Raw genomic sequence first — 14,150 nt, 5'->3', positions numbered from 1 at the left:
GCCGGGGTCGGGGCGGGTGGGGAGCTGTGGTGGAGTGAACGAGTCCGCCATGGGGACGCAGGGCACCGGGCGAAAGCGGCTGCCGAACCGGGAGCGCCTGACGGCGGAGGACGATGCGCTCAATCAGATCGCCCGTGAGGTGAGCGGCGAAAGGCGACCCCCTTCTCTTGTCTTTCTCCCCCCTCCCATTCCCGCCCCGGGCTCCCCAACCGCCGCGCAGGCGCCCCCGGGCAACGGGGACGGCGGCGGCTCAAGGGCAGGTTGATGAAACGGGGAATAAAATTCGCCTTTATCTGAAGGGTGTCGGCCTGTTTGATCATCCTAGGGCAGCGCTCAAGTGTGAAGAGTATATAAAGTGCTTGTCTGTAAGGAAAACGGCGTTACAGAGCCAGCCCGGGCAGAGACCCCTCCCCTCCCTGCTGCAGCCCCTCGGCGAGAGGACATTAATTGTCTGCTGAGGTTGGGGTTAATGACTGCGAGCCAGAAAATAGGCCACTCGGGATTTTTATGGATATGTATAAATGAAAAAATGTGAACCACCAGACTGCAAGGTGATGCTAGATGTAGGCATAACTGATCCCTAACTTGGAAACTGGCTTTTATTTGTATTTAATGAGTTAAGCTCCCTAGATGATGCATTGTGCTTGATCTGACTGTAAGCAGTAAAACCAGCTGATGTCTGTTCTCTTTCTGCCTCCTTATTCTTACCTGCTGTGCATAGTGGCATTGGTTTTATGTACACTTGCATTGGTTCAATGGCAAACAGTAGGGCACGGATTTGTTTTTTGCGTTTACTCAACCTGACACAGGTTGTTCTGCGTCCTTTCTCTTCCAATCTTCTGATGGGGGGAGGTGGGCAACTCCAACCTGACATCGGGATAAGCAGTTCTGGGGTTGTTCACCATACATAAGCTTGTCTGATGCTGGCTGCGGCTGAGGGTGGCAGTCCTTTTTCCCTAGCATGAGTTATGTGTGTCTGGTACCCCCTCATGTTGATCTGACCTCAAGATGGGTTACAAGGTAACTTGCTCTTCCAAACAGATTGAAGTCTCTCTTAGTTTCCTTTCCTGAATCACAGTTGCAGCAGGATCAGATGAGTGCTAATGTGTGTCATAATTTTGGTGGCAACTTCGATTGAGGTGGCTCTAAGTGTGCACCTCGAACGTTACCACTAATGGAAGCCCTGAGAGAAGAAGCCTTTACTGTTCTCATGTACTGTTTTGAAGTGGTTTGTAGCACCTTTGGAATACAGGCAGTAGGCTGATTTCTGTGCGAGGGATTCAGGTTGCATGTTTCCAGAAATCAGGCTTTTGTGGCAGTGTGATGAGAAAATGAGAAAGTTCCTAGGGATAGAGTTTGAGGTAGGAGGACAAGAATGTATCCTGTCCTGGATATAAGATAGCAAGTAAGAGCGATTGTGCTCTCACTTAGAGCTTGAGTCATGATAACATCCAAGGAATTGCTTCAGGATAAGGGTTTAAATTCCACAACTGTGTCCTGGCCATGCTGTCATTTCATCAAAGAAAACATCAACCTGCAATAGGAAGCCTAGGTTGCCCGTGTTTGTTCATGTTTCTTTCCCACTTTCCCATTTCTTTATGTACTTTTCACTGTATTGTGTAGTGGTTTAATGCCTCAAATATTGTGTTCTTTTTGTTTTGTTGTTCTTCTGGGGATTGTTTAAAAGACAACTCCGTTTAGTCAAAAAGCCCAATACAAGCATGTCTTTTATCTTTTCCCTTGAGTGCTAAAACTGTGAACTGCCAAGTTCAAGGTTCAGCATTTTCCCATATTACTTTAACTCTTTGCTTTACTCACTCTTGGATTTTATGCAGTTATAATAGTTTAGTTGTTTAACTGCCCATTCTCCACATCAGATCCCAGGTGAATACTTCCATATGATCTTAAGAACTTTTAAAAACATAAAGTAAGCCTTTTGTCTCCTCCTGATAAAGATGCTAAGAGTCTTTGTGTTAAGAAGGGTACAAGACTTACTGACACTTTTTGGCTCTTCCAGCATTCATCACAGGTGTTTTAGCAAAGCTGAGACAAAGACATGTTTGCATACGTTTCTCCATACATTTTCACGCTTTCATTCTTTGTAATCCTGAGGCCATAGGTGCCTGCTAGTTATCAGATTGTAGAGTCTCATTTTCCCATGTTCAGATGACAGCCTAAAAGAGTATCCAAACTAGTTCTATTCATAAAGGAACTTTTACCTTGGGATCTCTGGGAGCAAGATGACTTGTGTGCATCTTCTCACCTTTGGGTTCCCTTCCAAAAGGATTGTGTTGCTCTGGCACTTTCCAGCTTTATTTTGTAATTGTCAGAATACCTTGAGAAGTCAACAGTTCTTGCTATACTAGATGCTTCTATAAGGACACATTAAGACTTGTCCAAACTCTTCATAAACTCCTGCCAATCAAAGCATACTTTTTTCTTATGTTGCAACCAGGATGTCTTGCTGTGTATGTGCAGTCTTGCGTAGACCAAAAGAGAGTCATGTGCAGTGAAGAAGGCAGTCCTTGTCCGTCTGGGATGTGAGAATGGTCTTCAGAGGAAGTAACTAAGCAAGCGGAAGGAAATTGTAAAAGTGAAGCTTATTGTAGTGACAGGAGTTTAGTAGTGGTATTAGTCGTGTTAAGCGGTGGTTTTAAGCGTTAATGTTTGAGGCAGTTTCTGGACTAGATCAGCTGCAAGTACTTGATCTCCTTGTCCAGACGTGTTTAGGGCAGAGGCAGAAGGTACAGTTACTGTAAATCGCCTTGCCTGTCGGCAAAGATTAGTGCTGTACCACTAAATCTGGCTGTCGAGTTTCTGACTTACATGGCAGTTCGATGAATGGCAAATGTGTCAATAGAGTTAACATAAGAACACGGTGTTCTGAGTTTCTAATGGACACAGATGACTGCTGCTCAGGGTATGCTGTATGCACACCTAGCCTGTATCGCTGACGTTATTTTTCTCTGGGTGTCAGCTCTTGCAGATAAATGAAGCTGATCAATGATGGACTTCTCTGCTTTCAGACTCATGTTGATGCCAGTAGATTATTTTGTGTTTAGGCCAATGGAAACTTTTGGGCTATTTTCTTCCTCTCTGTGAATACATGCCAGCAGTGTTTGCAAAATCCAGCAGTCTGATACTCCTGGAAGTCTGTGCCAGGACATCTAGCAGTAATCGTGTACTGTGCAGTCATCTGCCTGTTCTCTTGGGCTGGAGTACATGTGGTTCAGGAAGGCAGAGTTCTGGACTGCTGAACCTTACAGGAATCAGCTTCCTGCTTCTTTCCTGCTGGTGTTAGATGGTTTTGATGTGATAACTTGAGACACTCTTTCTAGGGGATTATTTTTTTCTCTAATTTCCATTATGCTTTTTGCTAGTTACAGTAATAGTCAAGTGCTACATGCAGAGAAAGTTTCTAAAATCCAATGAGACACTGCTATCTGTGTAAATGAGATATTTCTCTTATAGTCTGATTATATTAGTTACTGATTGTTATTTTCTTGAATGAGGAAGAACAAGTCAAGGTAAATTTCTTGTCTTCTTTAGGAATTTACTCCTTGTTTTGCAAACAAAAGATGAGTGTTATACTGCTCAGAAAAACAGTTCTGAATGCCTTGTATCATCACTGCTAGACATGCTTTTCACCCAAAGTTTACAAAGTAGAACTCTTTAGCTAGGAATTAATTTGTGGTAATTCAACCAGCTTATTTTTACTAATAAAGAAATCTTATGAGAGTTGCTTCTTCACTCTTTGTACCTTCAGAGTTTTAAAACCCGTCACCTACACACTTATACATACGTAATTATTAAAACCCAAACCAGCCAAACAAAAAAACACACACAAACCCTCCACCCAACTGGCACAATCAGCTTGTGGACCAAAAATTGGAATGTTTCACTGAAGTTTTTCATTTGAGTATTGACTTGTATTCTTAGTGATTCGGAATATGGGATGTTATGCTCCTATGAAGGAGCAGAAAGTGTAGCTGATCAGAAATAACTCAAAATGCAGGTGAAACCAGGTAGTCAGCTTTACTGGTCATGGTAAGAAGGCACTAAGTAACTTCAAAAATCTAAATTGGAATTTCAGGACTAGGGAAGAGTTGCTATGATCATTGTATGTGGAATTTAAAGGCCTGGCTTTTCAATTGAGGGTATAAATTAGGGAGAATTCTCTGGTTTATATAACAATTTGGGTAGCTTGCTTAAATAAGGATGGAAACAACTCTGTATAAGTCAGAGGTAAAATAAGCAGAATGGATATTTACATGTGAGAACACAAGCAATACAGATTTTATTGAACTATCATGCAAACCAGAGCATTTAGAGCAGCGTATTCCCTAAGGATATGCTAGGTAATGCCTATGACAGATTTGTGTGCCATGTTAGTATAGCAGTGGAACTTTTTTGAACAGTATTTGGCATCAGAGACTTTTGTAAGCCAGATAAATACTCCAAGAGAAGTCCTTAGTAACAGTCTGGTTTGTGTAGGACCAGTTGCTTGTACCTGACTTATTTTTTCATTTCATTACTTCCAGCCTTTATGAGTATTAACTTAGCAGCCCAAGAGAACAAGTGATCTGCAAAAGCATGCCTGTCTGTACGTCTGTCTTCTAGAATAGAAAGTTATGAAAGGAAGGGATGCTCATGGAGGGCTTGACTGAGCCCAGCTGGCCTAAATATAGGAAGAAAAGCTCTGTAGGCAATGCTTGCCAGTAGGGCATGGAGAACTGTTCCAAAACTGAGATGATTTAATGTAGCAAATGTGTTCTTACTCATTGAACACTCCTTTTTCGTTTTTTTTTTTTTTTTTTTTTTTCCCCTAATCCAATAAATGGAATTGGCATAATTTATAATCTTTCCCAAAGCAAATGCGTGAAGGAGCAGCTTTGGATGATTTAAGAAGCGAGATAAAAATCTCAAGACCCACCTTGTTTTAGTTAAATGAGTGATTGCAGACTTTTTCCTAGTGCACAATCTGCCTCACAACATGCCGATTGCAACTTGGAATAATTAGTTGCCTGTTTTTGTGTCCGTGTCTGGCCTGAGTCCTTTTCAGCTGTTCTCTTGCTGTCCAAGGAAACAGCTGTTTAGGAACTGCGATTCCTATTTCAGTCAGGCAAGAGACTACTGTTAGGATTAACGACATGGCAAGCCCAGCCTTTTTCTTCGCAAGCCCAGATGCTGAGCCTGTCGGCAGGATGTAGTACTCATCATTACCTCATCTGAAAGGATGTTTCTCCAGGCCTGTTGCTGAATAAAGTTGGAGCTCAAGTGTACTTGCAATGCTTTCAGTGTTGATCAGGAGTTTTTTTTTTTCCCCTATCCTTTGGTAGAAAGGAGCATATCCACATTGCATTTAGGGCTTGTGAAACAAGGTATTTGTCCCTCCTGTCAAATCAGCAGGTTGCCAGGAGCAATGAATCTGCCTAGCTAGACATAAGCACTCATGGGCAAACCTTAAAATAGCAGCTCTGACATATCAGCTGTTGTCTTGCTTGTGTTGAAATACTTTTTGGGGGAGAAGTTGCCCATCAGGATGGAGGAAGGGAAGAGCAGTAAGCCAAATTTTCCTTCAGATAGTTGATCTGTGATGCAGATCACAGCAGTTCATTCTGTCTTGGCTAGATCCAGCCTAGCATCTTTGACTGTCATTTTGTTTTAAACCCTTAAAAATAAGATGCTATAAGGTAAATTGGTGCTGGTGAAGACCTGTTACATGCTTCTTCATCCTCTGCCCTGTGAGTAATGTAACCTTTTACAGGAGAATGAGATGGTATTCTCTTAAATCAAGTGGTCTATGTGCTGAAGCAGGTATTCTTAGATGCTTTGAGGATATAGAACCACCAGTGTTGCTGGTAGGTAGCAAAAAATGTAAGGCAACTCTCCAAGGTCTGGTTATGGAACCTTTAACTGTTGAAATTAAAGCTTGGTGTGGCATAATAAATACTAGATGAGAAAATACTTCACTGGTAGGAATTCAGAGGTTTTAATTACCTAGGGGCTGATCTAGTTGTCCTGCAGTGCTTGCAGTGTATAAATGACTTCAAGTAGGTGAATGACCATGTGACATGAATTCTGATATGAAAATGTGGAAGTTCTGATCAGTCTGTTAAAAACTACTGATTTTTTTGGAGGCTACAGAGAGGGTACAGGGGTCATGTATTCAGAGGGTGGGAAAAAGCATGGAAGTAGCACTTTCATGCTGGCAGGAATGTGCTGTAGCTCTTTGCTGCACTAATGTGCCAGCTGCCCTTACCTAGAGTGCTTTCTCGTTAGACTTCAGCGCCAAAGACATTTCCTATGTGTATTTGGTTAAGTTCAAATTCTGCCTTTAAACAAACTTAACTAAGCAGCATGAAGTGTGGAAGGCAAGGCTTGGGGAGTATTTCCAGATGAGCAGAGCTAGGAGTGGTGCTACGGCCTAACCAGCTGAGAGCCAAGGGAGGAGAAGGTACAAGCCAATTCTGACTAATGCTGTTTCCAGAGCTGAGGGTTGCTTGGGTTAGGATGTGGATGTATGCTAACACAAAAACTGGGCAGAAAGGGGTGTATGGCCCTGGTTGAATGAAGCAGTGTCTCCCCAAGGCAGATTTGACTTACACTTCAGCATCTAGCCTGCAGTCTTGTTCTCTGTTCCTTCATCCTCTCAGTGTGTCGTGTTTTCCTATAAGGGAATTTCTGATTACAGTATGTGCTGCTTTAGGATGTGGAATTCTGAAGGGGGGCGGGGGTGGTCATCTTCAAACTCTTGGAAAAATGTTTTGCTTTATTATCAGACATAAAAATTTGGAAGTGTTAACAAAATTAGCTATTTCTAGGGCAATGAATGATGGACGTTTGGGGTGTTGACTATAATTGCACATGAAGAGCACAACTCTGGTCTCAAACTTCGAGTGACTAATCCTGAGTTGGAAGCTCTGCTAAATGGGTGTAAATAATTTTTGTTAATGTAGAGACTTGAAAAAACTGAAACTGTATGTTCAATGCCAACAAAAATGAGTGTCTGAACTAATGGCTCATTTCAGATGTTTGACTTAGACCTGAAGAATTGATCACTTCATGATGTACTTTCAGCAAAATATTCTGGGTGTGATCTGAAGAGAGACGGATTTGTTCAGCTGCATCTGCTTTGCCTTTCTGTGTGCTTGCTGCCTGCGAGCCAGCAGCTTGGCATGGGCTGTGGTTTTATCCACCTAAATACTACCACAGTATTTAAGAGTTGAGCTGGAGACAGTGAACAGGGAAAGTGATCTGATAGTGACAAATCCAAGCTGTGTTCCAGTCTCGGATGCAGAGAGGAAACCTCTTCATTTCCTATTGCTTCTAGCTCCTTGCATCTTCGTCAGTGCTCGTTTTTAGAGCTCTTTTCTCTTTCCTGCGTGCTGCTTTTGTGTGCAAGATGAGAGTTTCTTTTGTAATTCAACTTAATCCTGTGTGCTGGACACTACACTTGCAGAAAGCACTGGATGCCTTCTAGTTCTTGGATACTTTGTGAGCTCCTTTGCTCTTTGAGGAAAATATTTAGATTTTGTTTTTCTATGACATGTTGCTGTACAAGAAATTGGAGACTTTGGTAAACCAAAATTGCCAGGTGCATCACCACTGCTGTGTTCCTATTTTTAATACCTAGCAATTAGGTAGGGCAGTGCTTGTTATCATTGGCATGTGAAGAAATGCAAATACAATAGCTAAGTTTCAGAACAACAATTTTCCTTCCTCTCAGCTGTCAGAAGGTTTATGTCAATGTGAGTGGATTCTTCAATTTGTGTTCAGAGTTCTATCAAAGAAATGAGAGATGTTATCTTCAACAGCTGCTGGCTTCCTCAAAAATAGATTCTCAGAGTTGTTTTTTTCCTACTATAGCACCATTACTTGCAATTTTTAGGTGTAATTAGTGTCAGATTGATTAATGCTTCCCAGAATGGAAAACCTTACTGGAAGCAAGTTCCACAAAAGCAGTTTATTTGCACGTTGACTGGTTTAGCTGGCTGGTCAGTGACTTGTGTTTTAATATTGTCTGTAATGAAGCAATGATGCCTCTGTCCTGAACAGTCCCACTGGTGACTCTTTGCAGACCTTACAGGTGACCTGAGTGCAGAGCTGTGCACAGTCAGAATGTAAAGGAATAATAGTTCTTAGCTCTTGGTCTTTGCTGTTGTGTACCTTGTGACCCTTCCCTTTTGCCAGTATCTGATTTAGACTGAATATATTTTAATTTTCTTTGCCTTCCTCTTTTAGAGTACTTCCTATGTCCCAAAATATCCTTTCTCTAATCCCGCATTTGAATACCAAATTTAGTTGAGTCTGTCTCTTCTGTCTGCTTTTGCCAGCCTCTTCCAGTAGGCAGAAACAGAATACAGGAGGAGTATCTGGCATGCTAAAAGCTGGCTCAGGCTTTAAACTTGTTACCTCAGGTCAGATGGATTTCAGGCATTCCCACTTGGGTCTTCTAATTCTGGAGTGTTTATCAGCTAACATACTAGGATGACAGGAGAGCAAGGAAAGTGCTTCACATGCAGAAAAATCCCTGGGCTCCAGTCTCCTATCAGACTATTGTAGCTTCATAGTTTTTTCCCTTTTAAAAAACACATTGCTTTAGGTTCAGATGTTTCTGAGATGGCTGTTTAAAATGGTGCCAGTGTACTACAGCCTTCACAAGGACACATGAAATTGTGTTTGCTTTTGCTGTCTCTGAACAGGAGAAGATAACAGCCCACTAGTGTGGGGTTTTTTTGTTTTGGTTTGGGTTTTTTTCATCTGTGTAATTGCTTCTTGCTTCTCTCTGGTTGCAGACTTGAAGTTCTTTGAATTGAGTTACTAGGAAAGTATTAGATATAACTTTATATGGTTTTACAAAGCCAGTTTAAATTTTAATGGTCTACAGCCTTGTTGCTTTGCTGTGCAACTGTGCATTCCCCATAAGCTATATTTTCTTTAAAATGTCTGTTTTCCCATATGAAGTGTGTGTGTGTTGGTCCTGATTTTCTTCCTTTGCTGAATCTGTTGCTGAGCACTAAGAGGATTTGCATTGACAAATATGTTGAATCAACATCTGTTGAAAATGGAAGTGGGCTTTTGGGACATTTTCTAAGGTCACTCTATTCCATTGTCTCTTAAATAGGCATTTTTAAATCTGCCCTGATGTGAAATGAGTGCATTGAAACAGTGATGTGACCTAACCTTTACATGAACTGTGGAGGAATCTAGGAGCTCTGGGAAACAGCATGCTTGTGTGTGGATACAAGGGATAATATCAGTGTTTTATTTATAGAGGTTTACGCAGTGTTCTTAATATTTGTACATTCTTTTCTAATTATCCTGGAGAAAAAAAAAAATCATTATTTGGTAAACAATAGCAAGTGAAGGAAGGTTCTCTGTATGTGCTGGTGAAATGCTCTTATATCACTGATGGAATAAATACATACAGTCAGACTTAACAACAATTTTTCAGGCTAGCAGAAGGATGTGTGGTTACCCAAACCCTATTGTCTAACCAAGCAATCTGCAAATTTAGCATTAGAAAATTAAAGATCAATGGGTTTGTAGTGAGCTATGCTTTTACAGGACTCTATCCCAAGTTGTTTGTTGGTTTAGTTTTGGTAGGCTCAATCTGTTAACACAGAAGGAAGATTCTTAGAGAGGTCTGTGTTACTTAGAGTTGCATCTCTGAGGTCCACTACCTGTGCTGTTCACACAATCCCAGAACAGTAGCAGTTGGAAGGGACCTCTGGAGATCATCTAGTCCAATTGTCCTGCTGAAGCAGGTTCACTCAGAGCAGGCAGCACAGGATGGCATCCAAGCAGGTTTTGAGTTTTCCAGAGGAGACTCCACAACCTCTCCGGGCAGCCTGTTCCAGTGCTCTGCAACCCTCACAGTAAAGTTTTATCTCACACTGAGTTGAAACTCCCATGTTGCTGTTTGTGCCTGTTGTTCCTTGTCTGCTGGAAAGAGTCTGGTCCTATTTTCTTGACACCTGCCCCTTAGATATTAATAAGCATTGATAAGATCCCCTTTCAGTCTTCTCCAGGCTAAACAGCCACAGGTCTTTCAACCTTTTCTAGTAGGAGAGATGCTCCAGTCCCCTCATTGTTTTCATAGCCCCATGGTGGATTCTCTCCAGTAGTTCCCAGTCTCTCTTGAGCTGGGGAGCCCAGAATTGGACACAGTGCTCCAGATATGGCCTCACCAAGGAGTAGAGGAGGAGAAACTCCATCAACCTGCTGGCCACACTTCTCTTAATATACCCCAGGACACCATTGGCCTTCTTTGCCACAAGGATACATTGCTGACCTGTGGTTAATTTGTTGTCAATCAGGACTCCCAGGTCCTTCTCCACTAAGCTGTTTTCCAGCAGCTCAACCCCTAATCTGTAGTAGTGTATGTGGTGATTCTTCCCTAGGACCCTATGCTTACCCTTGTTGAACTTCATGAAGTTCTTCTCTGCCCAACTCTCCAGCCTGTCCAGGATGGCAGCACAGCCTTCTGGTGTCAGCCATTCCTCCCGGTTTGGTATCATCAGCTAACTTGCTGAGGGTACACTATACCCCTTCTTCCAAAGTCATTGATGAATACATGGGGAGTACTGGCCCCTGGGGAACACCACTACCTGCAGGCCTCCAGCTAGACTGCGCCACCAGTCAAAGCCTCTGAGCTCTGTAATTCAGCTGCTTCTCAGTCTTCCCTTCTCTGTTCTTTCAGTCTTCCTGCTATAAAATCAGCAGAGTTGAACATCTCTCCTATGAGGAAAGACTGAGAGAAATGGGGCTGTCTTGAGAGTAGAAGGCTGAGGGGGGAGCTCATTATATATATAAATATATAAATTATATATATTAAATTAAATATATATATAAAAATTAAATTAAAGATATAAATTATATATATTATATATATAAATTATATATAAATACCTCATGACAGGTATGAGTGTCAAGATGAAAGTGATAGTCTCTTTTTTGCTGGCACCCAGTGATAGGACAAGGAACAACAGGTACAAGCTGGAACACAGGAACTTCCACCTCAACATGATGAGAAACTTCTTTATGGTGAGGATGATGGAGCACTGGAACAGGCTGCCTAGGGAAATTGTGGAGTAGTCTTCTCTGGAGACTTTCAAACCCCCTCTGGATGCATTCCTGCGCAACCTGTCCTAGGTGATCCTGCTTTGGCAGGGGTATTGGACTAGGCAATCTTTAGAGGTTCCTTTCAACCTCTAAAATTCTGTGATTCTGAGTGTGGGGAAAAAAAAGATTAATATCTTGGCAATGAGCTCTGTGAATATGGCAATCAGGTATAAAAACCTAATGTACAGCCCTGCTAAGATTGCTTGGTGTGTCTCAGGAGCTGGAAAGAAATCTTCAGGGAATTGGATTTTCCTTGTAATTTCCTCTAACAGAATGAAATTCTCAAAGGGATAAGCTTTTCCTGCTGGTTTATCCTGTTCTTTCACCACTTGTTACTTGCTGTTTTTTGAACACAGCTATTCCTGACATTCAAGTAATTGATTGACACAGTTTGAGTGTTAAATAGACTGTGAGACTGAGGATAAAATGTTATAATGGTATCTGCTGGGGGGGGGAGGGGGGTGTGAGGGGAAAGGAGCAAGCAACGGACAGACCTAACCAGGGAAGAGCTACAACGATGTCTTATGCTGCCCAGCAGCGTTCCTTCATGAACTCCAAAAAATAGCCATGAAGGTCTTTTTACAGAATCACAGAATGTTAGGGGTTCAAAGGAAACTCTAAAGATCATCTAGTCCAACTAAACAAGGTGTTTGTAGCCTTACAGTGTATTTCAAACTCAACTCATTTGTTGGTAGGGGTTAGGAAAGATATTCTCCAGGTAATCCATTATAGCTCAGACCCAGTTTGGATACAGTAATCCTATCCCACCCCCACGCAAAAGCTGTCCAATCATTTCTTAAACAGTGCTGGCTTTTTAGCTTTAATCTGAGCTGAGAGGTTGTTCAGCACCATCACATTCTGGGCAAGTTGGCTTGACATGTCTTAACTGTCTCTCTGAGAATTCCTCTTCCCATGGTGGAATGGATTATGGAACGATAGCAAGCATGAAAGGGTAACCCCTGTTCCCTGTCTGGGTAAGAGTGTCTTGTAGATAGAAATTTTTTAATTGATTGTAATGGTGAGAAATGGAAGATAGTCTGATTTTTATTTCCATGTATTTATCGACAGTTCTCCTAAAATTGCTTGAGAAGTGTACGTTTTCAAAACATTTTCGTTATGACATTTCCTCTGCATGATTTTTTTTCTGCAAACTGAATGTAGAACTTGGCTCCTCTCCTGAAGAGCTGTGGCTAGAGTGCTGCTACTAAGTGTCTGAAGTTTGATATTTGTGCTTAAAGTACAGAAAATCTGGTAAAGCATGATGCAGTAGAAGCTGTTATCCATACTCTGCAGCATACAGCTGTACTAACAAGAAAAGGCAATTTCACTGGGCTTTTTTTAAGGTGGTTTCTCTGGATATAGGCACTTGTCCTTAACCCAGATTTGCTGAAGCAGATTTTGGTATTTCCTTGGTGGATGTCACAAACTGAGAATGTCATCCTGTATTTGAAGTGTCTGGACTTCTGTTGGAACATAAGTAGCCCGGGGTTGAGCTGCAGGTTGGTTGTTACAGCAGAATGTCTTAATCAGAAGCACAGTCCTCCAGGAAACTGGTGCAATTTCAAGAGCTGCATGCAACTATTTCCCACCTACCTCTCCCCAAACAGCGTTTACACACAGGAGTGGTGCAGTGCTTAACAAAGTAGTGTGGGGGCAGGAAAACAACGTTAGCAATATTTCTCTTGCACATGGTAAATGTGTGTGCGTGTTTTATATAGGAAATAAAACCTCTCCCCACTGGGGATGTCTTTTGATAGGGTCCTTCATAAAATTTATATGCTAGAATTTTGATCTTCTCTAGTACTTAGAGTGACATTTCTTACAAAGTCAGCATAGTTGAAGAGGTAATGGAAACCAGTGCCTTGCAACTGCTGCACTGGAGTGCAAAACGTCGTGTTGTAAACACCATAAAATGGTCTATTACCAGATTAGACTGATTAGAGTTAATAAAGCAAAGAGCTGAACGTAATTAAATCTGCTTGTGGTTGAGAACCTTCCACTCGAGTTCACTAAAGGTCAATCTCCAGTTTTGAATCTTAATGTTGTGTGTGAAAATATGTGTTATCTTTCATTTGCCCAGTAAGAATGTAGCTTTAAGTTGTTATTGTGTTGTTGTTATTCTTACTACTGCTTGAAAAGGTCTGATCTCCCTGATTTTTTTTTTTTTTTTTGTAAGGTGTAAGGCAATAATTTTGTGCATCAAATGTATGTGTATGTAGCCTTACTTATTTCTTGCTGGAAGTGCTGTGTAAGCAAAGATGAGACCCTTTATTCTGACTTGATACTTGAATGTTTGTATTTCAAACTCCCACTTAAAGTACTTAACAGTAACTTATTATTTAAATACCTCAATTTTTAGGTCAGCCCTTTCTAGGGAAAAGGTTCTTAAATAAGAAGAAAATAGAGTGCCTGTTTTCAGATACCAACTTGGGAAGGAAGAGCATTACTGAGTGCATGTCAACTTTTTTCACTACTAAGAAGTTGTCTTGGACTTATTTTTTGGAAGGGTGCTGAAACAGTGTTGAGTGTCCATATTTTTGCGTGGCTTTTCTTATTATCTCTTGCTTTAATAAATTTTTGTATTACACTTTGGCAGTAGGCTCTGCACATCTGTCTTAGCATGAGAAGTCATATCAGGTGTCACAGCACACTGATTTTTTTTTTTTTTTTTTCTTTTTCCTCCTGCTGTCAATGAGCTGTGGGACTTAGGCTCAAAGTTGTTGTGAGTGCTAAGCATAGATAATACAATAATTATTTTGACTCCCTAACCCAGAAGTAGTACTGATATCAACAGTTAGTGTAGTGTCCATATAAAAACTGAGTTTTGAGCTTGCAATCTGATCAAGTAAGGGCTAACATGAAAGATGTCTGGTGTTTTCTTCAAAAGTACATGCTACATAGCACCCAAGATGAGAAGCAACACTGCTCTGAGCTGTCACTACTACCTAAAGCTGGAGATACACTCACTAAAGCAGAGAACAAGGATTCTGCAAACTACATGTGTTTAAAACCCTTCCTGCAGC

At 41.4% G+C, this 14,150-nt stretch overlaps 1 protein-coding gene across 1 annotated transcript in view; it reads left to right on the top strand.

Annotated features, from left to right (window-relative positions):
• Positions 1-49: 49 nt before the first annotated feature.
• LRRFIP1 (LRR binding FLII interacting protein 1) overlaps positions 50-14,150 on the top strand; it is a 115,691-nt gene continuing 101,590 nt past the window's right edge. Inside the window, exon 1 of the mRNA XM_054381036.1 lies at positions 50-139. Coding sequence (XP_054237011.1) covers positions 50-139 — 90 coding nt within the window. The remainder of the gene's footprint in view (positions 140-14,150) is intronic.

Source organism: Indicator indicator, chromosome 5, assembly GCF_027791375.1.
Source record: "Indicator indicator isolate 239-I01 chromosome 5, UM_Iind_1.1, whole genome shotgun sequence".
In the NCBI taxonomy this organism is placed as follows: Eukaryota; Metazoa; Chordata; class Aves; order Piciformes; family Indicatoridae; genus Indicator; species Indicator indicator.
This window is presented reverse-complemented; position numbering and strand designations above follow the sequence as displayed.